This window comes from Notamacropus eugenii, chromosome 1 (genome assembly GCF_028372415.1).
Source record: "Notamacropus eugenii isolate mMacEug1 chromosome 1, mMacEug1.pri_v2, whole genome shotgun sequence".
Taxonomy (NCBI): domain Eukaryota; kingdom Metazoa; phylum Chordata; class Mammalia; order Diprotodontia; family Macropodidae; genus Notamacropus; species Notamacropus eugenii.
The window spans coordinates 56,911,173-56,936,745 of NC_092872.1; the positions used below are offsets into that span (position 1 = coordinate 56,911,173).

Sequence of the window (25,573 nt, forward strand, 5' to 3'; positions counted from 1 at the left end):
TTCCTTTTATCTTAAATGGTCTGTAATCAGAAAGTCAGATTTTTCCATGACTGTGCTTGTGCTCATGCTCATGTATGTGGGCTATGCCTTTTTAGTCATGAAGAAATTAGTGGATTTTTTTCACCTCGATAAATATTACTATCTGATGGAAATCAGCCTCAACCATGGTCTTTTTCGAGATAACAGCCAGCCAAACAGCTTGAGTCTAAAAAATCATGCCTCTAAACTAGCAGTGATTAGGCTTGCCCACATAGGTAGCAGGAAACTGAAGATGGCTTTAAATTAAAATTTTCCTAATTCTAGGGAATGGCAATGAAAGTGAAAGTCTGAGTGGTTGGCTATAGGTCACACCACCTGTAGTGCCAGAGGTCTGAAGTGGAACAGACTGACTCCATCTTGGCTCATCTTCAACAGCCAGAAGTGGTCCGACAAATTCATTCTCGTGAAGTCACAAAGATGCTCATGAGGCAAAATGCTTTAGAATGTACAACATAAGTACTGTTATTTGAATAACCACAAAATTACATAATAGCCTTGAGAGCAGTTTGGCATTTCCCCTTATTTTCAGACAAGTAAAATGCCATGGTTTATATGACTTTTATTCAGTTACACTTTGCAAAATAGTTTTGGAGTTTCCACTGAGGCATATTGTGTAATAGAGAAGTTTCAGGACCCCACCCTCCAGCTTTAGACAACCTTTGTCCCGGCCTTGGTGGAGCTAAGTGGGAGGGACTGAATTGGTGAGTGTTCTCCCTAATCTGGGGCTGACTGTCCAGCCTCAGGGTAAGGCTCTGTAGCAGTCTGTGATTTTTTTTCTGCTCAGAGAGGAAGTACTGGCTGCAAGGCCAGTCTACCCCACCCGCAAAGAAGGCAACCTAAAACTGTGGTCAAAGATTTTCCTAAACCTCTGTGCCAAACATGTGTTGCCCTTGTAAGATGTGTGTGTCCACGCGGGCTATCTAAATGCACTTCAAGGAGGAAGCATCAGGAGACATTTCTGCAGTCTATCCCATCTCTCTCCAAGGGAGACTGATTCCTGTGTTAAAGGAAACAGGAGAGGGGGCCACCAGGATGGTTGCTTTGTTTTCCTCTGAGAGAGAATAGACTGACCTAGGATTATATCTACTTGCCCCTCCAATTATTGCTAGTCTAGAGGCATGATTTTTAGACTCAAACAATTGTTCTGGCCACTGCTTTAGCGAAAGGAGTTTTCACACTGAAAATTCCCTCCACCTATGTCCTGATGAAAACAGTTTCTCTTGCATTCATCACATGTTTGGGGGAGTTTTGTAACACCAAAGAATATATCACAGTGTATTCAATTAGAAGGATAGTAGTAACTCAACAGAAATAAAGACAAAATAGAGGGGTGAAAGCTATTGAATTCTATTTTGGAAAAGCTTAGTTTGAGGGTCCCATGGAACACCCAGATGATATGGATAATGTTTAATATAAAATTTTGGAGTACTCTCTTTGTTCTCTCTGAAGCAAACTCAGAGAATGCCTCTTCTTATGTCAGCAAAAGCCAGCCAAAGCTGACTCTGCATTCCTTGGGAGACCTTTAACCTATGACATATCTTGAATAATGGGACTTCCCTTTATATCTTATTATCTATAGACACGTACTATGTTATGACATATCTTGAATAATGGGACTTTCATTTGTATCTTATTATCTATAGACACATACTATGTTATGGCATAGTAATGGTGTTGACCTGAAAACTTGGTTAAAGAAAGGCAACAGACTAAATGCATACATTTTATGATTTAATTAATTAATTGATCAATTGATCAATTCCCTATTAAAGAAAACGGTAACATAATGCATTATGGAGCCAGAAATGTTCTGGCTACCAATACAAAGAATTGGGCAGCCTTAAATATGTTTTAGGACAAAGAAGTGTTCTGTGTCCTTCAGATTTATGATCTCCATAAGTGACTAACTAGACCATTAGAAAGGAATTTCTTAATTGCATAGGTTGTAAATACAATAAGATAACAGAGTCTGACAAAGTTTCACATAGAAATTATGACCCAAGATGTCTGTGTTTTCTTTACCATTAACACGCCATAACATAGTATATGTCTACAAATATTAAGATATGGAAAACATCCCATTATTCAAGATAGTGTCTTAGGTTAAAGGTCTCTTAAGGAATGCAGAGTCAGCCCTGGCAGGCTTTTGCTGACATAGGAAGAGGCATTCTCTGAGTTTGCTTCAGAGAGAACAAAGAGATTATTCCAAAATTTTATATTAAACATTATCAATGGTAAAGAAAATATAGGCATCCTGGGTTTCTATTGAACATTGTTTGCCCTTTCCTGTGTCATTTACCTGTTTGGGGCAGGAAGCCTGCCACTTACTAGTGGTGGGATTTCCTTCCTTTTTATCACCTGAGACATATGTTTACCCAGCTTGGAATCTCAAGATTTGACTGACATTGCTTTGTTAATTGTCTTGTCTTACTGAATTTATGATTTGCTTAATTAGGAGAGTTTCCTTCTCATGGCAAAATGTACTTAAGACAGATGTTTTCTGTACTAGGTAGTCAGAGTCACCTCTGACTCCATAGCGCTATGTAACTCTTTTCTTTATGGGGAATTGATCAATTAATTAATTAAATCATAAAACGTATGCATTTAGCCTGTTGCCTTTTCTTAACCAAGTTTTCAGGTCAACAATATCCAGCAGGTCTTGGGTCTGACAGAATTACATCATCAGAAGCTTAGCTGAAATCTTGGAATATTGTCTACAGAATTCCCCTGAAATCTGCCTAGCTTGTCAAAAAGGGAATTGAGATTACATATCATCTGTTCTGGATAAACCACAGTATTCCTAATGAGACCCTCCCCTGGCAAATCCTCTGACTTGAAAGAAGATTGATGAGACACTGAAGGAAGAAAGGGGAAGCTCCATAGTAAGGTATGCAGATCAGGTCAGATCACAGGCAAAGACAGATTCAGGGCCCCTAGACTTGTGGCTTTGGAAATAATAACAATCCCCCTTGTACTCAGTGGATTACAGACCCATAACTCCTTCCGCTAACACTTTCATCCTCTGGGAAGAGCAGAGAGCCGAACAGAAGGATTGTCTGTTTGGGGAAATGGAGGGAGACAGATTTCTCATCCTTTTGGTTGCACATGATAAAACTTGTGTGGCCACAACAAGGCTTGTTTTTGAAACAGTATGAACTTTAGATGGGTGGGTTGTATTGAAAGGCATCTGTTGGGGGCTGGACCATGACAAGAGAAACGTGGGAATTTCCAACATTTTAATGTTTTCGAGCAATATTCAATTTATTTTATCCCAAGTTAAATTTTGAGGTGGGGCAGTGCCGCAGAAGTAATCCAACAACTTGCAGGCGGGCGTCCTCTTGTGAGCATGGGCGGTATTGCAGCCGCCCCAAGCACAGAAGCTCGATCCCATCTCAGAAACCTACTGCTGGCCAAATAAGCTTACTACACTTCCTAGCTGACCAGTTAATTAAATAATTGACAGGTTGTAGAAAATAGGAAAATGAGCAAGGTATGGGCAGCATGGGCAGCTTCCTTAAGTATTCACAAACCATTTTCCTATTGTCCTTTTTTTAATCCTTCCAGGTGAAAAAAAAATCAGTGGCAACATCATCCGAGTGTACCCTAAATAGTGAGAGATCTTTGTGTTCAACATTGTGTGTTTCCGTCATTGTGAGTTTGAATGAGATAATAAGCAAGATGTCATAAAATATTAGAAATATCTGTCACAATGAACTAAGTTCTGAAAGATTGCCATGGGCTAAAACTGACTGGGCTGCCTTCCTTAGGCTCCTTACTTGGACAACTTTATTAAAATCCATTAGTAGAGGACTGGAACATAAAGGATTTGGGGTTTAGCCAGCTCACCAGCTATCCTGTGGAGTTCATCCACTCTGGGGCTCTGGGTGTAATTTTTCCTGCAGGAATGAAATAGTTATGCCCTGACCCCAATTAGCCTGTCCCTTGTGGCTTTGCTGAGGCCTGAACCTCTACTCTTGTCTAAAGCTCTCCATATAACCCAAGTCTTCACCATCAACCTATATAATTTTGGTCATGTCACTCCCTTCCTCAAGAACTGGCAATGGACTGGATTAAGATCCAAAAGTTCTCGAGTGTGACATTCCTTCACTAAATAGCCTCTCTTACCTACCCATCTTACTGACCCACTCCTTCGACATCCAGCAGGTGAATTTTCCCTTTGTTCCATCCATCTACCTCCAGTACTCATTCCCACTTCTACATCCTCTGCTCAGCTTGTAGTGAATCCCCAGATTCACTACTCCAAACTCCACCTCTCCAAATCTTATCAGTGCTTCTTGGTCTAGTTTCATGCTGTTAGAAAACCTTCTGATTGATCCAACTCCTGATAATCACTCTTCTCTTTCTTTCAAGGGCAGTTGTGCCAGAACCAAGGAGTCTAACTTCTGGCTTGAATGGAGTCTTGTTTCCTACTTCATCAAGACTTAGAGTTCTCTGATGACAACAGTATGGCCTGATGTACTCTTCTTCTGCACCAGACTGGATTTATAGGAGGGGTTTCATTAAAAATTTGCAGATTGAATGACTGTACAAGTTCTCCCTTGCTTTTTGCATTATGCATATTTGACTTAATGTTAAGAATTCTGAAAGAAATCTGCAAACGAAAAATTTTTTTTGAAAATTCTTTCCAAAGCAGATGTTATAGGATTAGATTCTGTACAATTTGGGCAGCATAAATGGTGGTAGGAAGCTGAGAAGCACCCTTAAGGCAGTTCCCATGTGTCCGCAGACAATGAGTGATACTGGGCCTCTGTCTGTGGTCAGTAGTGACCCTGACAGTTTCACCATGGTTGGTGGCAAACATGCTTTTGAGGAGGGAAAGTGAATCATCTCATAAGCAAAGCTCATAGACTTGAAAATGAAAATGAAAATAATTAGAAAATATTAAGGAGAATAAAATTTGTCATCAATAGCATGTGAACTTGAGGCATAGACTGCGAACACCTGAGTGCAAGATGCTGTCCAGATAAAGGAGCAGGTGCTACAAAGTCAGTGTGTACAGGAAATCAGCTAATGCATCAAAACACAGCAAATGGACTGTTCTAGAGGGGAGAAACGATTAGCTGGTGAGCAGAAGACCTGGAGGAGACAGATATTGCTTTAAGCTGGATGACAATTCAAGCCAAGGCTGGAAGCCTCTTCGAAGATTTAAAGGTAAAGTACCCTGAAGAAATACAGGTACTTACAGCAAGCAGTGGGTTGGTTTGATTGACTTACAAAGTGTGAAGGATTTCATAATGTGCAAGTGTCAGGAGAGTTTGCTAATGCAGAGACTGAAGCGGCAAAAAAGTTCCCTAAGTTCCTGCAAAAAAAGAATAGATGAAGGTCTCTACTGACCAGAGTAAATCTTTAAGGTAGATGAAACCAGCCTGTTGCATCTCAATCCTACACCTCCATGGAGGGAAAAAAACAACTATGCCTGGACTTAAAACTTCACAGAATATAGTTACTTGTGAAAATATGTTTAGCATGAATGTACATGTAGAGCCTATATCAGATTGCGTGATGTCTTGGAGGGGGGGAGTGGAGGGAGCAGGAGAAAATTTAGAACTCAAAATCTTATGGAAGTAAACTAAAAATTAATTAATTAATTTTTTAAAAGTAGAGTTTCTCTTCTGCTTGGAAGTAATGCATCTCTGGGACTTACAAATTAAAACCTGGACTTGTGCACCACTCAGAAAATCCAAGAGCATTGAAAGGAATCAGCAAGACATTATTTCTCCTAACCTTAAGGCGTGGATAACCCTTATCATCCTTGAATTGTAGTTTGCGGACTCTTTCAATTCTGAAGTCCCGAAATTTTGTAAAGACAATGGCATTCCTTTCAAGATCCTACTTATTTTGGATAATGCCCCATCTGGATGACTTCAATGAAAATGCAGAAGTGGCCTACCTTCCCCCTAACACTACTTCATTATGACAACCTATGCATCAGTGAGTGATTATGAATTTATTGTTTACTGTACTTCATTTACCCAGGCAACAGCAGCTTTGAATGCAGATGAAGACTTAACATCGAGAGACCTTTGGAAGTCCTATAATGTTACCGTGCAGTCCAAATATTGCTGAGGATGGGAAGGTGTAACAGAAATGTGTATGTGTGAAGTTGGGATGAAAGTGTGCCCTCAGTTCATTCTGAACTTTGTAGATTTGATAAAGATGAAACATCTGAAGAAGTAACAAGACTCTAAACTGAGCACAAGAATTAGAGCTATAAGTGATGAGGATGAGGTTGAATAGGTGAGTCCCATGGAGAAAAACTGTCAAAGGAAGATCTGATTGAGTTCCTGGCTACAAAGTTTGCAGAAGAAAAGGAACCTTCAGAATCTGAGGTCAAACTAAAAAGGTTCACAATAGAAGAGTTGGCAGAAACTATTTATCATAGGAATTTTTTTCTTGTATTGAAAAAATGAATCCAAATACTTCAAGATTTTTGAAAGTTCAAAGACTAGTGGATAATTTTGCTTGCTATTGTCAGACATGTGAAGAAAAATGGAGAGCCACTGTCCAAACATCACTTGATAACTTCATTAAAAAAAAAGTTGTGTAGCGAACCACCGGTGATAAAGGCTAGGTAGAGTGGGTGGGACAGGGGAAGCAAACTGCACATCTCTGTTAATTTTTTTTGTTATAAATTTATTTAAGTTTTCAACATTCATTTCCACAAAATTTTGAGTTCCTAATTTTCTCCCCATCTCTCCCCTCCTCCCACTCGAAAACGCTGAGCATTCTAATTATCTCTACCACTAATCTACCCTCCTCTCTAACATCCCTCCCTTCTCTTTTCCCCATCTTCTCTTTTGTCCTGTAAGGCAAGATCAAGTTCTATACCCCATTACCTGTATTTCTTATTTCCCAGTTGTATACAAGAACAATACTCAACAGTTTTTCCTAAAACTTTGGGTTCCAAAGTCTCTTCCTTCCTCCCTCCCCACCCATCACCACTGGGAAGGCAAGCAATTCAATATAGGCTATATAAGCTGTGAGAGCTTAGAATGGAGCCCTGGAACCCCATCAGAAAACTGTCTTTGTACAGACCCAGCAGAAGTGGAGAATGGCCTGTGTGCTGACCTTGGTGAGGTGAGATGATCAGGGGCAGACAGCCAGAGCACAGACCCAGGTGGGAGCTGGTGAGGCTGGCTCCTGCTAGAGGAGGAGGAACCCAGGAGCTTAGAATTCTGGGGCAAGATTGGAGAAAGATAGGGACTGCACAGCAAGGTCCTGAGTGTGTTTTTTGCTGCGTCCTCCTGAGACAGTTTGGGACCCAGGGGGTGGAGTTGCCTATGGTGGGTGGGGGGAAGCACCATGTATCCCCAAGGACCCCACCCTGATGACTTTGTTGCCCAGCCACCCCTCAGGCTTTGGAAGGCGGGGTGGGGCTGGAGCATTGTTAAGACTAAGACAGATGGGGCTCATCAGAGTTTGTATTTGAGAGAACAGGGTGGGGAGGACACACCCCCAAAAGGACTTTGCTTGGACATTTCTGTTTGGGATTGAGAAAGGAGGAGCTGGTTGTTCTCTCCTCAAAAAATGATGTTATGTTATGCCTATATCTTAGTGTTTGTTTAAAGCCATTTGGTCACCTGGTAATAAGTTGCTATGTTATGTATTCTGCAAATGTGAATTATGTTGTATTTACTTAAGAAATGTTAATCCCTATTTGTTCCAGGATTCATGGTCACAAAAGAAAGCTTTTGGGGAAAAAAAGCATTAAAGGGTACACAAGTAGTAGGGCAATTTTGTTACTTTTCTCTTAATTTCATATTTATGTTTCCTATTTAACTGGTTTTTTTAGAAGATAAATTAGAAAATTGGAGAGAGGATGGATAAAATGGATACCTTTGAATGACAAGCCAAGTAGTTTGTATTTTATGTTGCAAGCAATGAACAGCTAGCCAGGGAAAGTTATGTGACTTAATAAAAGTTATACTTTAGGAAGAATCCACCAGTCACCTCCTTAAAGGAACCCCCAAATGAAAATGCAAAGAAATGTCACAGGCAAAATCCACAGCTTACACATCAAAGAAAAAAATATTGTGCAAATAGCCAAAAAGAAATAGTTCAAGTACTAAGGAGCCACAGTCAGGATCAAAAAAGATTTAGCAGTTGCCACTGTAAAACAGAGGACAGATTAGAATAGAATCTTCCAAAAGGCTTACAACCATGAATAATTTATCCAGTAAAATGGAGTATAATCCTACAGAGGAGAAAATGGATCATTAATAAAAGAGAGGATCTTCAAGTGTTCCTGATGAAAAAATCAGATACTTTGAAATGGAAATACAAGAGTCAAGAGAAAAATAGAAATGTACATACATTTGATCAATTGGAATGGACTGTAAAATTGTTTACATGCTACTAAGGGAGAAAGAAACAAGTGTCATCTTAGAACCTTCACGTCTTCAAGTATCACAGAGAAAGAAAAATTAGACATGCAAAGGACATGGGAATGATTCTGTTCTCTTCTGATGGTCTTGGGAGAAGATGGAAATGAGACGATTAGGGGACTACAGTGGAAGGGGTAAAAAGGAAGGAGAGAAAAATCACTTTCTCTCATAACAGTGCTTTGTGAGTTGAAAGGATTTAACATTGAGAAAGAAGTGAAAGTAACAAGAATCTCATGAATTTCATTCTCAACTGAACTAGAAAACAGAAAGTTGAACACACACATCATGATATAAAAATGTATTAAATTCAACACAGAGACAAGAAGGGGATGTAAAAATGGAAGGTGGGATAGGTAAAAGAAGAGTCATAAGCAAAACAAATTCCAAAGTCAGAGGAGGAATATGAAGGGAGGATTAAAAGAAAAGAAAGAAAGGATTAAAATCTTTGATTAAGGAAAAGAGGAAGAAAAATGGTGATAATGGAGAAAACAGACTACTTCATTTATGGATAACAAGTGTTAGGCAAGCTCCTCTTCTACCACCTTCTGATTTCTACAAAGAGGAAGATGGGGGCAAATAGAGAAAAAAGTACAAGAGGACAGCAAGGAGGAAACACACAATTCGCCATCATGATAGTGAATATAAAAATGATGAATTCACCTATTAACCATAATAGAGTAATAAAATGAATTAGAAAGCAGAATCCAATGAAATGCTGTTTATAAGGAACAGACTTGAAATGTAAAGATTCACAGGGCTAAAATGAGTGATTGGAGCAGAATCTACTAGGTGTTAGTTGAACTCAAAAAAAGCAAGGGTAGCAATCATACATTCAGATGAGTAAATACAACCATGAGAAAAGAGATAAGTATGAAAGCTATATTACGTGTAAGGGAACTGTAGATAATGAATCAATATTCCTCCTTAACATATGTGCACTGAATGGCATAAAACATAATGTAATTGTAGGGAGAAATTGAGACTAAAATCATAGTAGTGAAGGATTTTAATGTGTCTCTTTTCAACCTCAGTAATTTAACTAAAAGATAAATAAGAAAGAAGTTAAGAGCCTAAACAGAATTTTATAAAAGTTAGAGATGATAGGTCTCTGGCCATTACTGAATGGAAACAGAAAGGAGTTTACATACTTTATAATCCTGCATAACATCTTCACAACACTTGACAAAGTATCGAGACATAAAATCCTCAATAAAAAATGCAGAAAAATTGTACAATAATCACTGATGAATGACTTAGTTATTCTCAGGATTACAAAGATTCAAGACAATTCTGAAAGAGCTATGATGAAAAATGCAGAGTATTAAAGCATTAAAAATTCCAGAAAAAGAACTGGTGGAATCTGGATGCAGACCAAGGCATATTGGGTTGTTTTTTTCTTTTCTTTTTCTTTCTTTTTTTAGTCTGTGCTTTCTTTAACATCATGACTAATCTGGATATATATTTTGCATAACTGTACATGTGCAAACTTTATCCAATTACTTGGTTTCCCAGTGAGGGGGAAAATAAGGGAGGGTAGAGCAGAATTTGAAACTCAAAATTGCAAAAATGAAGGTCAAAATTGGTTTTACATGTAATTGGAAAAAATAAAATATTTTTCAAAATTTTAGTAAAGAAAAGCAGAAATAGTCAACACATCATTGCCTGATCCAAAGCAATAAAAATTATATTCAATAAAGGACAATTGAAAAAGAGATTTACAAACACGTTAGAGACTAAATGGTAGATCAATAAAAACAATAGAAAAAAACATCGTAAAAACAATAGAAAATTTCATCAAGAAATTATGTGGCAGTGCATGTATTGTCTCATTATTGGGACATCAAATCAAATTAATGCAATCCACTTAAAGTAGTCTTTAGAGAAAAATGTATGTCTAATCAAGAAGAAACTAATCAATGAATTGAACACACTACTAAAAAACAAAACAAACAATAATAAAAATTCCAACTAAACAACAAAGTATAAATTCTGAAAATCAAAAAGTATCTAAGTTGAAAAAAATTTGAAGTGATAAATAAAAGAACTGTTGTTAAACTAAGAAAATAATTACCTAATATGTTTTTTTAAAAATACAGGGGAAAACCAAATTGTTCATATGAAATTTTTTAAAAAGGAAAATTCATGGTAAATGAGGATGAAATGAAAACCCTCAGAAACAGATTTTTTTAAATGACATCAAAACAAATTGGAGAAGTGAGGAATTATCTTTTGGATCCATGGATAGGTTCATGACCAAAAAGGGAACTGGGATGATCACAGAAGATAAATGGACAATTTTGATTACATAAATTTAAAAATTTTTTGCATAAACAAAATTAATATGGTTAAAATGAGGAGGGAAATGTATAACTGAGGAAAAAATCTTTGAAGCAAGTTTAAATTTTCACATTGTGTGTGTATGTGTGTTTAGGTATGTATGTGTGTGTGTGTGCGTGTGTGTGTGTGTGTGTGTGTGTAAAGAAACTCATTCAAATTTATAAAAACAAGAGCCATTCCCTGATAGACAAATGGTCAAATGACATAAAGTTTTCAAAGAAAGAAACATATAAGATATTAACAAACTTAAGAAAAAGACTCCAAATCATTCCTAATTAGATATATGCAAAGTAAAGGAACTCTGAGGTTCTACTTCCCACCCATCAGATCGATAAAGATGTCACAAAGGGAAAATGACAAAAGTTAGAGGAGCTGTGGGAAAAAGAAGCACGCACTCTTGGGAGAGCTGCAAATTGGTCTGACCATTGTGGAAAGCATTTTAGAACTATAAACAAAAAGAACTCATTAAGCTAGACATACATTTTGACTTAGTGATATCTACTAGACCTATCCCGCAAAGAGATCAAAGAAAGAGGGGAAAGGACGCATATGTACAAAAATATTTATAGCGGCTCTTTTTCCGTGGGAGGAAACAACTGAACTAAGAAGGGGCCAATCTACTGTGGAAATGTTATGCAAATTATGTCATATGAATGTAATGTAATATTATTGAGGTGTAAGAAATGATGAAATGGATGATTTCAGAGAAGACCTGTGTGAACCAATGTACAGTGATATAAGCAGAACTAGAAGAATTTACATAATAACAACAACATAAGCGAAACAAAGATTTGAGAATACTTCTCAGTGCAAATCACAATTCCAGAAGATCAAGGATGAAGCATACTGTGTCCCACCTGATAAAGAGATAATGGACTCAAAATGCAGAAAGAAATATATATTTTTAGACATGGCCAGCGAGAGAATTTCCTTTGCTTAATTATGCTCATGTGTTAGGAAGGTTTCCTTTCCTTTTTCATTTGTTCATGTAGGCTGGGTTGCAAGTGGAAGAAAAGGAAAATTGTTCATTGAAAAACTTTTTTAAAAATAAAAATTCACAGAAGGAAACAAGAAGTGTAGAAGTAACCAATGGAACAATTTTGTTACTACTTTCTTACACTATATATGTGTAAAGTTTATATGTATATAATTCAGTATATATAAACTTTCATATGTATGTTTCTTTTTAAACTATTTTTTAAAAGGTAAATGGGAGCATCTTTTCTTTTTCTTGATTTTTTTTCAGAACATGACTAATGAAGAAATTTGTTTTGTATGACTTTATGTTTGTAATGAGTTTTGTATTTCTCGCCTTCTCAATGGATGGGAAAAGGGGTCAGGAAGGGAGAGAATTTGGAAATGGAAAAAAATAAATTTGAATGAGAAAAAAAAGGCTAATGGGAGGAAGAATGTGGAGACCCTTGAATGACATGCTAATGACTTTGAATTTAATCTTGTGGCAGTGGGGAGCTAGACATCAAAGTTGATTTGATCTGATCAGAGCTGTGCATTAGGAAGGTTACTCAGAAGACGAGATTACAGATGGAAGAGAATGGAGAAAGGATGGCTGGTGAAAAGGCTGTTACAAGATGATGAGGGCACATGTAAGGGATCAGAGGAAGGAAGGATCAATATCACTTGTCCAATGACTGGGCATGTGGGATGAGAGAGAGGGAGAAGTCAAAGACCAAATCATATCCTTACCCCATCCTGCCATGGCCACTTGAGCCATAATACTCTGTGAGCTGAAGAGCATGGGGAGCACAGAGGATGAAGACTGAAGTCATCCAAGGGGATTGATAGGTCCCTGGAAAGATGAGTTCCTCCTGGGCTGGGCCCAGGGATGAGCCTTGCCTGAACTGTACCTTCAAATTTCACAGCAGTTAGGCTTTTGATGTCATCATCAGATCCAATCCTCTCACTGTCTAGAGGATAAAACTAGTTCCCAGAGAAGTTAAGAAATATTCCCAATGTCACACAATAAGCTATAGACAGGGTTATGATCAAACCCCATGTTTTCTGACTCAGAACCCAGGGCTTTTTTTCATCTTGATAATCTTAATAATCTCAGTTTCGCTTTTCTGCTTAGGCCAGGGGTTCTTAACTACTTTCATGGACCCCTCTGGCAGTCTGGTAAAGTCTAGGGACCTCTTCTCAGAATCATGCTTTTTATAAATGCATTAAATACAAAGGATTGCAAAGGAAACCAAAGGCTAGAAAAAATAAAGAAGTATTTTTTTTATCCAAGTTCATAGAACACCTAAAATCCACCTATAGACCCTTTTAGGGGGCTTCTGAGGGTCTGGGGCCCCCAGATTAAGAACCTCTAGTTTAGAGAGAGAAGGGGAACCTGAGAGCAGGACAGAAGGAGACAAAAGAGGACAATTGACAATGCAGAGCTGGGACTCAAAGTCTGAGGGGAGTCTCCCTAGATCCTCATTATTCCCTGAGGGCTTCAAGAAACCTGATGGAAGTTAGGGCATCTTGGTGATTGACTACTGGGGCTAGGAAAATGTTCAGGCATTGCTGAGGGGCAGGGTGTTTCAGGGGAGCCGGGAGAAAACCTTCCCTTCAGGCCTGAAAGATTCTCAGTGAGGCCTCACTCCTCCATCAAGAAGGTCTGGCATGACAGCTCTGGCATCCTCTCCTTGCCATTGGGAACTCTGCAAAGCCCAGTCCTCTTTCTGAGTCAGGAATTACAGGGACCAAAACCTGGGAGAGGGACAAGCTTTACCTATACAACTTCTCTTCAATATCCCTAACCTTTGGGGACCCCACTCAGCCACAGGGCCTCCCTCTTTGGCAGGCTGTAGGAGGAAAGACCAGATAGACAGAGAGTCTGCCTGCTCTTCCTGGGAATGGCAGCCACTAAAACCATCTGAGATCCCCACAGGCTATGGAGAGAAAGAGTGGGGACCTTCCTGATTCTCAATCTGATCCCTTATGCCAAGAATCATAGACTGCAAGCAAGGGCAAAGGGAAGGCAGGGGTCAGGGAATGGAAAACTCAGCTCATGAACTAGGCACCAGCAAGTCCTGCTTTGGGAAAACCTAGACTCTTATTAACTCTGGAGAGTCAAAGAATACCAGAGCACACCTATTCTTCTATTTCTAGATTTAGAAACAGAAGGGACCTTAGAGGCCACTAAATCCAAATCCCTCATTTTTTCAAATGGTGAAACTGAGACCCAAAAGGGGTAATGACTTGCCTACATGCATCGCACAGCCTACCCCATATATTGGGGAAGGGCAGTAAAAGAGAGAAATACACACAGGACTTATCCCTAGGAAAAAGGGAGGAGGAGGGTAAAGGTGGGGGGGGGGGGTGTGTGCTACAGGCCCCAGTTCTTAGGGTCAGGTAGTTGTGCCCAGGAAGGGGGAGAGAATCACTGAGAGGATGAAGAGGAAGCCAGGAAGTCTTGGGCCTGAATTCCATGCCTGATTGATCTCACACTGACAGTTGGAGGGAGACTTGGAAGGTCTTGGGGCCCGAGGACCAGGGGCAGAAGGAGAACAGTCCAACCAGTCAGGCCCCACAGGGTGGGGAGAGCCAGACTCTGCTACCACACTGCCTGGAGCAAATCGCCAGTACTCAGTACCCTTGAAGAAGTAGGTGTCTCCTGTCCAATGAGAATGAGGGGAAAGGTCAGGGTACTTCTTAGAAGACCATTCTACTCTCAGCTCATTCCTCCCCAGACCCAGGCATCCTGAGGCTCAGTTCCACTTTTTCCACCAAGTCAACCCACATCCTAGCCCCCTGCCCCCCACACACCTTTGTTGCCAACAGTTACATCATCAGGTGCTGAAGGTGCTCCCTCCCACAGGATCAGATTTTTGGGGTAGCCTGGGTCAACGCTGTGGACAGTCTCATCAAAACGCCAGTATTGTTCACCTCGAATCAGGTATGTCTTTCCATTCTGGGGCCAAGAGAAGACAGCATCCACAGCCTCCCCAGGAGGAAGCCCCAGTTCAGTAAGCAACTTTGGGGAACCAGCCTCCAACTGCCGGTCCTGAAACACCCAGAACTGGTGTCCTGAGGATGGGAGAATACAGTCAGTCAAATACAAAGGCCCTTCAGTGTTGTCTCCTTCCTTCACAGCAGCAAGATCTCCATCTTGTTCTTGTCTATGCCTAACTCCTCCTCAGAAGCCCTCCTAGTCTATCTCTCCCACTGTCTCTTCTTTCTTGTCTCCTTCCCCTACCCAGTTCTCTTTCCACATCTGCCTCTCCCTATCAACAATGTTCTCCCCCCTGCAATTCTCTTTTCTCCACATCTCTTCCCAGTCTCCCCTGGGTTCTCTTCCCCGACTCCCATCCTCTTCACTCTGTCCCCCATTCCATTCACCACTGAAAAGCAGGATGCGTCCATCTGAGGGCCGAGAATAGGCTGCATCCACAGCCACCACATGCTCAGGCAGACCCTCCCAGAATCGGTGCAGCTTGGCAGGTCGAGGGGACACCAGCTGGCCTGAGGGCTGAAGACGCCAGAACCAGGGTCCTGGAGTATAGGGGCATCATCAACATATCAGCCCTAAAGTCACTCACCCCCAAATCCTAGGGTAGAGTGGACCAGGCTGTAGGTGTTAGAGTATTAGATTAATTCTCTACCCCACTTTGGCCATACTCCTGGCACACATGATGTGACTGGGCTCTTGGCCTTGAACAGGACATCAGAATATAAGAGGTTAAAAGAGTTGCAAGTTATTACTATGGGAGGGTCAGAAGCAAAGGAAAATAGCAACTTCAGGTCCTAGGGGATATGGTAAGGGGGTCAACATTTCAGGGTAACATTAATAGGAGTCAAAGGTCACTCACCTTTAAAGAAGAAGACCTCACCACGGATATTGGCGATAGCATCAAAGTTACCTGAACATCGGTCAGGAACTGGAGCTGAAGGACTGAAAGAAGGTGTAGGAGTAGGAAGGCAAAGATAGATGGGAGTGAGGTGGAGAACTGGAGGGGTCATTATGGACAGAGGGGAATGGTAGGGAGGGGAGAGGGAGGCCAAAGAGGGGAGGACTAGGGAGGAATTGGGGATTTATCAGGAAAGAAATGGAATACTTACCTGTCTGGGGGCTGCCCAGGGGGCTGGGGTGGAGGAAGCAGAGGTTTCTGAGTTGACTCTGGGTGGGGATTATTTGGACCTTTTCCTGGAGGGAGGTAGAGGTAGAAGTGGGGTGAAATAGAGAGGCTGAAAGGAGACAGCTCTAGGGAGGGTTCTCTTCCCCATTAACAAGATGGAGAATGATGGAAAAGACAAAAAGGAGTTAGAGGTCCTGGGTTGCAGTCTTGGGTTTGCCACTTATTAGCTGTGTGACCTTTGATAAAACATCTCTGAGCTTTAGTTTTCTCATCTGTAAAATGGGGATAATAACACCTGCTCTTCTAGGATAAAATGTTTAGAACCAATGTTGCAGGGGTGAACAGAAGGAGGGAGAGAGAACAGAGAAGGAATTTTGATGTTTGGTTTTGTTCCCATAACCCTTAGCCTAGATCTGGGAAAGGGAAAAATAGAGGGTCCCAGGGCTCACCATAAAGTTGCTGGATGCCTTCTCGGTCATCAGGTGGGAGCCGGTACTTCGAAGGGTCCCCAGCTGGACCCTGGTAGAAAGGTCGCATGATGGAGTTGGGGGCTGAAGAGTGGGCCAGGCCCAAAGCATGGCCAAACTCATGGACAGCCACAGCAAACAGGTCTGTCCCACCGCTATCTATGTGTTGGGAGGAGGCAGAATTCAAATGGTGAGAAAAGGGACCTTGGTCCAATCCGTTCTTTACATAGTTGCTAAAAATGCTTTTCCTACAACGCAGATCTAACATGTCCCCCTCCTACTCTATAAAGTTCAGTGACTCCCTATGGCCTCCAAGACAAAATACCAACTCTTCTCTTTGGCTTTTAAAACTCTTCACAACTTGTCACCAACCTACCTTTCCAACTTTGTTGTACATTATTCCCCTTCCCAGTCTAGCCAAGTTCCTTACTCATAGTATTGTACTCCTCTTGTGTCCAGAAGTAGTGATCTATCCCACATGCCTAGAATGCTTTTCTTGATCTCTTTCCCCACCAAAGTGTCTTCTATCTTTTCTACATATATTTCTATGGTATCTCTTATAAAATGTAATCTACTTGAGACTAGTGATAATAACTTGTTTTGTATTTATATCTCCATAGCCCAAGACAGTACCTGACAGTAGCAGGCACTTCATAAATGCTTCCTGATCAATTGATTGGTGTATCCCTCTCCCTATCTCATGATGGTCCTAAACTACAGCCCTCTAAGCAAAGAAGGACTCATGTTAGCACTTGGCTGGCTCTAGAAAGGAGAAGCCCTACACCAAAAAAAGCACAATTTGCACAAAAGAGTAGCCCTGGCCAAGATGAATCTTCTTGCAACATTGCTTGGCTTGCCTGTTTCAAAATTCACAGTGGCTCCATATTTCCTCTGATCTCAAATCTAAATTCACCAGAGCCTCCCCAGTATCTGCCCTACCCAACTGCAACTTGCTTTATTTTCTCTAGCCAACCTGGCCCCCTTATCTTTGCCTTGCCTAGAACACCCTCCTCCTTCCTCTCATCTTCTCCATATCCCACTCATCTTTCAAGGTCCAACTCAGGTCCCACGTTTCTGGAAAGCCTTTGTGATCCTCATCCCAGCCTAGGGAGGTGCGTCAGAGAAACAATCTTTAGGATTTATATCCATAGTTTATATCCATATTTATTCAATAGTCACAAACACAGTCTTTTCCTATTCTCTTATTGTTTCTTGTGCATTTCCTCTGTTTCTCCCCAACCTGGCTGAACTCCTCCTGAAACCAGAGGCCTGGCCTTCTGCTTCTTCTGAATCAGCCTCCTTCCTCTCTTTCCCTCTCAGCTTTCACCCAGGTGGCCCATGCAGAATTGTATGAGGAGCAGGAACTCAGTAAACCCTTGTTTAATGTAATAGAGAATGAGGTGCTCAGGGGAAGGGAAATGTCTCTGTGGAGGGGATTGGTCTCTAAGGAATAGGGGTTGTCTGAGGAATAAAGAGGGGGAATCCAGGGAGACCATACCGCTTTTCCCAAAGGTCCAGACTTCTTCATCATCAAAGTGGGTATCCCCAGAGATAGGGTGGTCCCCAGGGAAGAAGGCATGGGCTAACGTGCCCCCGGGCCCATCAAAGGGGTAGCTGTCCTTGTGATAGGCCCGAGCGAAGTCGATGAGGATCTCTGGCTCTATTCCTACCATGGACTCAGCCTCCTGGAATGTCATCCCCACCTCAGTTCCCCAGGCAGTCAGGGCATAGTACATCAAGTTCCGAACAGTGTCCTGGCTGAGGGCAGAGCCCTGTGGGAAGGAACGGACCCTGGTGTCCAGAGAAGAGAGTTCAGTGTTAAGGGGAGGAGTATATGGCAGTCAATGAAAACAGAGACTTGCAGGTGACTTGGAGGAGTAATGAAGGAGGAGCCCAATCAGTTGGCTACTCAAAAAACATTTCTTAAGCACCTACTATGGGCCAGGCACTGTGCTAATCACAGGAGATATGTAAAAAGTAAAATACAGTTCCTGACCTTAAGAATCTCAGAGGAGACAACACACAAATAATTATACACAAATAAGCTATATCCAGGACAAGTAGGAAATCATCTGCAGTAGGAGGGCACTAGAATTAAGAGAGTTTGGGAAAGGTTTCCTGTAGAAGGTGGATTTCAGCTGGAACTTGAAGGTAGCCAGGAATGTAAGAGGCAGATATGGGGAGGAAGAAAATTCCATGCATGGGGACAGCCAGTGAAAATGCTCAGAGTGGGGAGACAGAAGGTCTTGTTTGAGGAACACACTGAATTGAAGAGTATGTGGTTGGATATAAGGTGTAAGAAGGTGGGGCAGAAGGAGGAAGGTAATGAAGGTCTTTGCATACCAACCAGAGAGGAGACAGAGAACCACTGGAGTGGAGTGGAGAGTGACATGGTCAAACCTAGGCTTTAGGAAGATCACTTTGAGAACAGAGTGGATGATGCACTGGAGTAGGGAAAGACTTACACCCTCAACAGTCATAGAGAAGTATAGAAGGGGAGAGGATTTGGGGTGAAAGACAAAGAGTTCAGCTTTGGCTATGTTAAATTTAAGATGTCTTCCAGTTCAAAATGTTGAATAGGGACTTGGAGATTCAAGACTAGTGGTTAACCTTGGGACCTGAGCAGATCACCAAGGGAAACAGTAAAGAGGATAAAGACAAGGGGACCCAGGACACAATCCTCTGAAAAGTTAGCAGGTATGATCTGGATGATGTTCCAGCAATGTAACCTGAGGAGTCTTCAAATAAGCAGGAGAGAGTGTAGTGTCCTGAAAACCTAGAGAGAAGGGAGTATCAAAGAGAAGAGGGTGATCAACAGTGTCCAAAGTGTCAAGGGGTCATGAAGGAGGAGGATTGAGAAAAGGTTATTGAACTTGGCAATTGAGAGATCATTAGCAACTTTGGAAAGAGTGGTTTCAGTTGAATGATGAGGTTGGAGGCAGACCACAGAGAGTTAGAAAGAGAATAAGGGAGAAGAAGTGGAGGTATCTGTAGTAAACAACCTTCACAAGGAGTTAAGCCACAGAAGGCAGGAGGGATGTGGAACAATAGTTAGCAGGGATGGATAAATCAAATAAGAGGTTTTTTGAAGATGGCAGAAACAAAAATATGAAGCATCCAGTAGACAAGCAGGAACTGAAGACAAGAGAGGAAGTGAGGGTGATAGATGAAGCAATCTCTTGGAGAAGACAGGATGAAAGGGAAGCACTTTGTGTATACAGGGGGTTTAGCTTTGACAAACTTCATATGAGACAGGGGTGAAGGAGGAGGAGATAGTGATACTGTGAGATGAGGAAGAAGAGAGGAAAGGGATGTCTCTGGCAACAAGTTCTCAGCTGAATAGGGAGGGGGAGAAGGAGCCATGGGGAGTTTTGAAAAGGAATAAAAAAGTTTGGAAAAGGGGTGGTGGATGGGATAATGAGGAGTTAATTAGGGATTACCTTGCAGCAATGAGGACCCAACCGAGATTATCTAACAAACAGGCAGTGGATTTTGTGAGCAAGGTTTTGTGACCTTAGTTCAGCACCATTGTGCTTAGGAACAAAAGGTGGTGAAATACAAGGCTGAAGTTTGGTGGGGAAAGATAATGATACAATGAAAGTAAGGGATTAAAAGGAGATGACAACGTAGTACTGAACTAGATCACCAAGGGGGAAAGATTGGGAAAGGATGAGAGTGTAGCTGGTGCAGGGGTGATGCCTGAGAAAGGGATTGGAAGTCATGATATTGACAAACAGGGTTTGGTTTTGGAAGGCACAGAGATAGGCAGAATACCAAAGATTTGCATCAAATAAGAGAATTTCAGTGTTCACAAACATGGAAGTGATGCATTTGTGGCTAATGGCAAGATCTTTGACTATCTTTGTACATGAGGTGGGGTAGAGGAATAATTTGTGGGAAATGAGTCAATTGAGGAATGGTAGGGAATTTGATAGAATATCGCTATGTATGCTGAACTGCCCTAGTATGAGGACAGGAATTAAGAAGGAGAAAAACATTTTGAGTCAAGCACTGAACTCAATGAATCCAATAGTAAGGCTTTCAGGAGGAAGACAGGTGAATTAAATGCCAACTCACAGGCATTACAGAACTTTTCAGGGGGCATATGACAGCTCAAACAGCCTAGTTAGCTTCTGAGAAATCAAGGAATAGATTCTAGAACCCACCTCCAGAACAGCTGCTTCTTCTTCCAGAAGCTGCCTGTAAGGGCATACCGCCTCCTTCTTACCAACCCAGCCACTCCCAGGACATCAGGCAGAGAACATCGTGGCTTCTTCATGGTGGCTAAGGTGGCCTCATCTGGAAAGGAGATGGGACATGAAAAGTCAAAGGGATGGGTGGGTGCCTAGCCCTACCCCTAGGAGTTGGTAAAAAGAGAGTATAAAGAGGAAAAGCAGCCCCCGGGATTGGGAGCTCTGTTATCAGTATTGACAACTGTCTGGGAACAGAAGGGCAGAGAGCAGGAGAGAATGGTAGGTGATACTGGGGCAAGACTGGCACGATTGGCGTTGTCCTTCTCCTCCATTCCTTCTAGGGACCTCTCAACAACCAATAACTCCAGTCACCTAGTAAGAGCTACCTCTAGTTTGGATTCTTCAGTCCTATCCCTGAGTCCCTGAAGGCCTAGGAACTTTGTAGCAGCCCTGAAATTTGGGGCCCAGAAGGAACAAAGGGACTAGGAGCTTGATAGATCTTCTTTCTGCTCCTTCTCCTTTCCCTTATATCTAGGCACCAAATTTGAAGATGGCTGGAAGGGCTGGATCTAGAGGGAGGTAAGAGATCACAGCCTGTTTTGAGAAGGGAGAATAGGATCTGTTGAATATTACTTGAACAAGGCCTCTAGTTTTAGGGGAGGGGCATTCTGGGACACTTACTAGTTGTGTGACCAAAATCAAATCACTTAACCTCTCCCTGTCTGCCTCAGTTTCCTCAATCATAAAATAATTAATTACACTACCTACCACGCAGAGTTGTGAGATTTAAGTGAGACATTATATGGAAAGCACTTAGCCCAGGCCTGGTACAGACTAGCACTTAATAAATGCTTGTTCCCCTTCCCCTTGGATAGTCTATTACCTTCCCATGGGATAGGGAGCTGGGGAAGGAGTGGGGCAGGGAGTGTTTGGGAGGAAGGGATTGGCCATTCATTACCCATGAGGCCGGTCTCCTTCAACCCAGCAAACCTCTGCATGACTTTGATTGCGTCCCGGAGCTGTTCTGGGCTCTGTAGCTGAGCCTGAGCAGGGTGGGGCGGGGGCAGGTAGCCATAGCGAGTGAGCCAGTCCTGGACCACGAAAAAGAAAGGGTTAACCCGGAAGGAAGGGTCGGGGTGCGGCAAGAAGAGACGGTAGGTAGAGAAGTCTGAGCGTCTAGAGTCTTGCACTAGCAAGCCAATAGTCGGGAGACTGTCGATCACGGCAACCCCCACTTGTCTCACCTACTAACGCAAGGATCAGAGACCCTGAGGATCCTGACGTGGCGTGTGTTTGTTTCACGCGTGTCTGCTGATTGTAGCCCTCACTTTCCTGACCGTGATCGCCCTATCCCTTCTTACCCCTCTCTTATCTCCTGGAATACTGACTGTGCCAACCTCAGATGCTTCCAGACTCCAGGAATCCCAGTTCACCTCTCTTCACCTGGCCCCTCAAACTTCGCTCTTTCCCTTCCATGGCCCTGGTGTCCCTCTCCTCCTTCCTGGATCGAGACGTCCAGCCCCGCCAACCCCCCACTTCCCTCTCTCCCCTCCAGGTCCTAACTTTTATCTCTCCGCTCGCCGGGGTCCTAGACCTTAGCTCACTTTTAATATCCTCTTCAACACCGGGTCCCAGAACTCTCTCTCCCCTCCCTGACCCTGGCCTCCAGAATCTCAGCTTCTCTCTCTCCCCTTCTTCCTGCCCCAGATGTCCGAGGCCCTTGCTCCTCTCTGCCTTTCCACACCTCAAGGTTCCAGCTTCCAGCCCACTACTGCACACTTCAGGACCTCGGCCACCCTCCGGGACTCCCCCTAAGATCTACAGAAAGCACCCGTGCTTTCCTCTGCGCGTCCTACACGACCACCCCGCTGCCTCCTAGCCCCTCACGTCTGAGGACCTCAGTTTCCATTTGTCCTCACTCCGGACCTCGATGAACCAGGCCCCCGTCTTCCTCTTCCCAGACCCCCGGACCTGGTGTCTTGTCCTCGGGTCGGTCGGCACTCACCACGCTCAGACTGACATCCTGGGCGGAGGGCTCCGGGGGTCGGGCTGGGGCTGGGTCCGGCAGCAGCAGGAGCAGGGTAAGGACTGAACACTCTCGCAGCCACATGATCCCGGCTCAGGCCAGGCTCTTGGAGTTAGAAGAAGGGAAGGAGTGATGGAGGAGAGAGGGGCAGCCTAGAAGGAGAAGAGGGATTTTCAGAGAGGGAGCCACCCCGCCCAGCCAAGCCCTGCCCTGCCCTTTTGGGGAGGCAGTCGGGGTTGATTCTTGGGTACCAGCTTGATGATGTTTCTGGGGCACCAAAGGATCAAGGCTGATGAGTCTGAAAAGCCTTGGACACCCAAGGGGTCCACGGACTGGCACTGGCGTGCGGAGGGGCGGGGCGAGGCAAGGCAGTGAAGTGTGGGGGAAATGGCTCAATTTCCCCAGCTTGTGTAAGCGGTGATTTGGAAACTTCAAAGGTGAGGCTGAGGATGAATCTGGCTGGGGGTTGGCGGGGGAGAGATTGGGAATGGGGAGCGATAGACTGAGACCTTGGAGGGAGAGGCATGGCTGAAGAGGGAACAGGGACTGGGGCCAGGGCTGGGAAAGGGAATTGGGGGAATAGGGCTTGGAATACCCGAGAAATACACCTCAGGTGAGGGAGGAAAGGCACTAGAAATCAGGAGGGCCAGGTCACAGAATCTGGGATTTGAAAGGGACCTTGGCATGCTGGTACTCTTGGAGAGAAGGGGGAGGAGATGAGGGGATCCTGGGCAGGAAAAGGGAGGCTCCTGGAGGGGGGAGGGGAGACCATTAGCAGGGGAGGAGAATGTCTGAAGATGTCAGTTACTAGGAGAGGGAGACACCAGGGAGGAGGAGGTAGAGACCAAGTCTACGAAATGGCCACTAAGAGAGGACGTGGTCCTAAGAGGGGAGCAGTATTCCCTAGTGCCTGTACTGTCCCTCATACACCCCACCCACCCACCCCTGGAAATGGGGCATCTAGGAAAATATGGAAAAGAACCATTCATCTCTTTTCCCCCTTTGGTTTTCTATCTTAGAACTGCCTTAAAAGGTACCTCCTTTGAGTGTTCATTCTCCAGGGCATATCTTGAGCTTAGCCCTGCAGCCCCTTCATGTCCTATGTCTGTGGTCCATTCTCCAGCTGTGATCTGGCAGCATCAGTCTGCACTTTCCATACAAATGGTTCAAATGAGACAAGCAGAGTGGCAATGCAGCACCCAAAGAAAGAGGGAGAAAATGCACTTCCTGCTAGGATCCAGCTGTTGAAATCCTTTCCTTGCTTCCTTCTAGACCTTCCCCAAGTGCTGCCCCGAGCAGGTCTCTGCCACTCCCCCAGCCTCCAGCCTCACATTTATCTGAAAGTGCTCTCTTCCTCTTCCAGTATCTCTTAGCTCTTCTATCTTCTTGCCTGGCCCTCATTACATTCTCTCATATCATAATTAGTCATGTCAAGATGGTTCTTGGGGTTGTTGGGTGGATTTGAGGAAGGGGTGAGGGGGAAACAACAGAGTTAGAGAAACTGAAATTGAATACAGAGACAATGAGACAGACAGAGAGAGAAGCAGGACCTAGACATAGTGGAGAGGAGGAGGAAGGCAGAGACAGAGGGACAGGGACAGAAAGAAACTGAATGAAGGGACCACAGATATAGTCAACATGACAGAAATGACAGGCATATGTATACAAGAGCCAGGGAAGGCCCAGGGCTGGACCGAGGGGAGAGTTCTGTTCTCTCTCACCAAGGCAGACCCCACTCACAGTTTCTCCCCTAGACATTCTCAATAAACAAATTAAGAGGAATTCTCTCTGCCAAGGCTCTGATAGTATCCTTCCCCACCCTGCTGAGGGGTAGTCGTTATTTGTGGCTACCTCTCCTATGTGAGCATCCTATATTGTCTTACCTGCAACCCTAGTCCCAAGGTACAGGCAGAGACCTGTACCAATGGAGGTTGGGACAGGGGTGACCTAGTTACCCAAGAATATGTCCCAACCCCTTTCCCCCAACCTGGCTGTGAGCTGTCTTTAGAAAGAGGCCAAGTTGCAGTGAGCTCTGGCTGCCTCTCAGAACCCACCACAGGACTTCATGAATGGAATGAAGTTAGTGAAAACTTCTCAGTGCTTAACAAAAAGGTTTTAGTAGATGGTTAAGTCTAAGTTTTGGTTTCCCAGAAATCATGTGCCACACCAACATAACAAAACTCCCTTTGGGTTGCCATATCACCATAACACAACCCCTCCTTGGGATTGTCATATCAGTATAACACAACTCCTCCCTCTTGGGTTGCCACATCAACATTCACATCAACATAATGTATGTTGGTTATTCACAGGGTAGACTGTAGTGTTTTGATTATGAGCCTGCCTCCCAGCCAATAGGAATGAAAGGTCAGTGGGGTGGGGGAATCTGCGTTAGGGCTATATAATTTCTATTTTTGCCTTCTCTAATTGCCTCACTCTCCTGATTACTTATCAGAGAGGAGATGCCCTTTCTCATGAGATTGTAATAAAATCTTGCTGGTTTGCTTCTACCTTGAGAAGTCTCTGATTTTTATTTGAGTTGGCAGTCTCTGACCCACACAATGGTAAGGAGACAATTTTTTTTTTTTTAGAAGCAGAAGGAGATCAGGAAAGAGCATGAATTGGGGTTATAAATTTTTTGGGGGGAAGAATGAGAGATCTGGGATTGTTTTAGGGATAAAAGCAAAAAGTGACAACACTTAGGGGGTACATGAAAATTATTTGGCTTACTTAGATTCCATAAGAAAAGGGAAATACATTTCTCATATACAAAGATCTTAACAAGGGGGTAGAAGCTTTATTTACTAATAAATCTATGTATGAATGTACATTTGAATATATATTCCACATCAAGCAATATTAATTTATTTACATTCCTCCAAATGAAGAAAGATAGCATTCCCAGGTATACATTTCTAAGAAGCCAAATTATATATTAATATTAGTTTAAGAAAGGGGCATAGAACTACTAAGATTAGAAATTAAGCAAAGTATTAAAGAAGTTAATGTTTTGTTAGTTTTCTAA

General features: G+C 42.9%; 1 protein-coding gene and 1 long non-coding RNA gene across 4 annotated transcripts in view; one reads left to right on the forward strand and one right to left on the reverse strand.

Moving 5' to 3' along the window:
- The window catches only part of LOC140520810 (uncharacterized), a 56,034-nt gene extending 45,968 nt beyond the window's left edge, over positions 1 to 10,066 (forward strand). The window contains exons 7-8 of one of the 2 annotated variants that reach the window (XR_011972655.1): positions 2,671 to 2,926; positions 4,411 to 10,066. This is a non-coding gene — a long non-coding RNA (uncharacterized lncRNA). The remainder of the gene's footprint in view (positions 1 to 2,670; positions 2,927 to 4,410) is intronic. The other variant, XR_011972652.1, reaches the window with a different exon arrangement.
- Positions 10,067 to 10,150: 84 nt separating this feature from the next.
- On the reverse strand, positions 10,151 to 24,610 carry LOC140520652 (matrix metalloproteinase-25-like). Of its 2 annotated transcripts, none has more exons than XM_072634742.1 (11): positions 23,586 to 24,610; positions 22,528 to 22,700; positions 21,481 to 21,613; positions 20,496 to 20,628; positions 17,828 to 18,120; positions 16,312 to 16,488; positions 15,846 to 15,930; positions 15,596 to 15,678; positions 15,126 to 15,278; positions 14,553 to 14,813; positions 10,151 to 14,400 (listed from the first exon to the last, which is right to left on the reverse strand). In XM_072634742.1, the coding sequence occupies exons 2-11, from the start codon at positions 22,630 to 22,632 to the stop codon at positions 14,135 to 14,137; spliced, it is 1,689 nt and encodes a 562-aa protein (XP_072490843.1). In that variant the 5' UTR covers positions 22,633 to 22,700; positions 23,586 to 24,610; the 3' UTR covers positions 10,151 to 14,134. The 2 variants fall into 2 exon arrangements, with proteins under 2 accessions (XP_072490843.1, XP_072490853.1); XM_072634752.1 differs by lacking the exon at positions 23,586 to 24,610 and adding an exon at positions 22,800 to 23,171.
- Positions 24,611 to 25,573: the final 963 nt, after the last annotated feature.

Bases quoted from the DNA above. Each gene is read 5' to 3' on its own strand.
- LOC140520652 (XM_072634742.1), bottom strand. From the start codon at position 22,632: ATGTGGCTGCGAGAGTGTTCAGTCCTTACCCTGCTCCTGCTGCTGCCG. The intron at 14,814-15,125 runs GTGAATGGAATG...TCCCATCCTCAG, and splicing joins ACGCATCCTGCTTTTCAGTG to GACACCAGTTCTGGGTGTTT. The intron at 14,401-14,552 runs GTGTGTGGGGGG...CTCATTGGACAG, and splicing joins TGTAACTGTTGGCAACAAAG to GAGACACCTACTTCTTCAAG.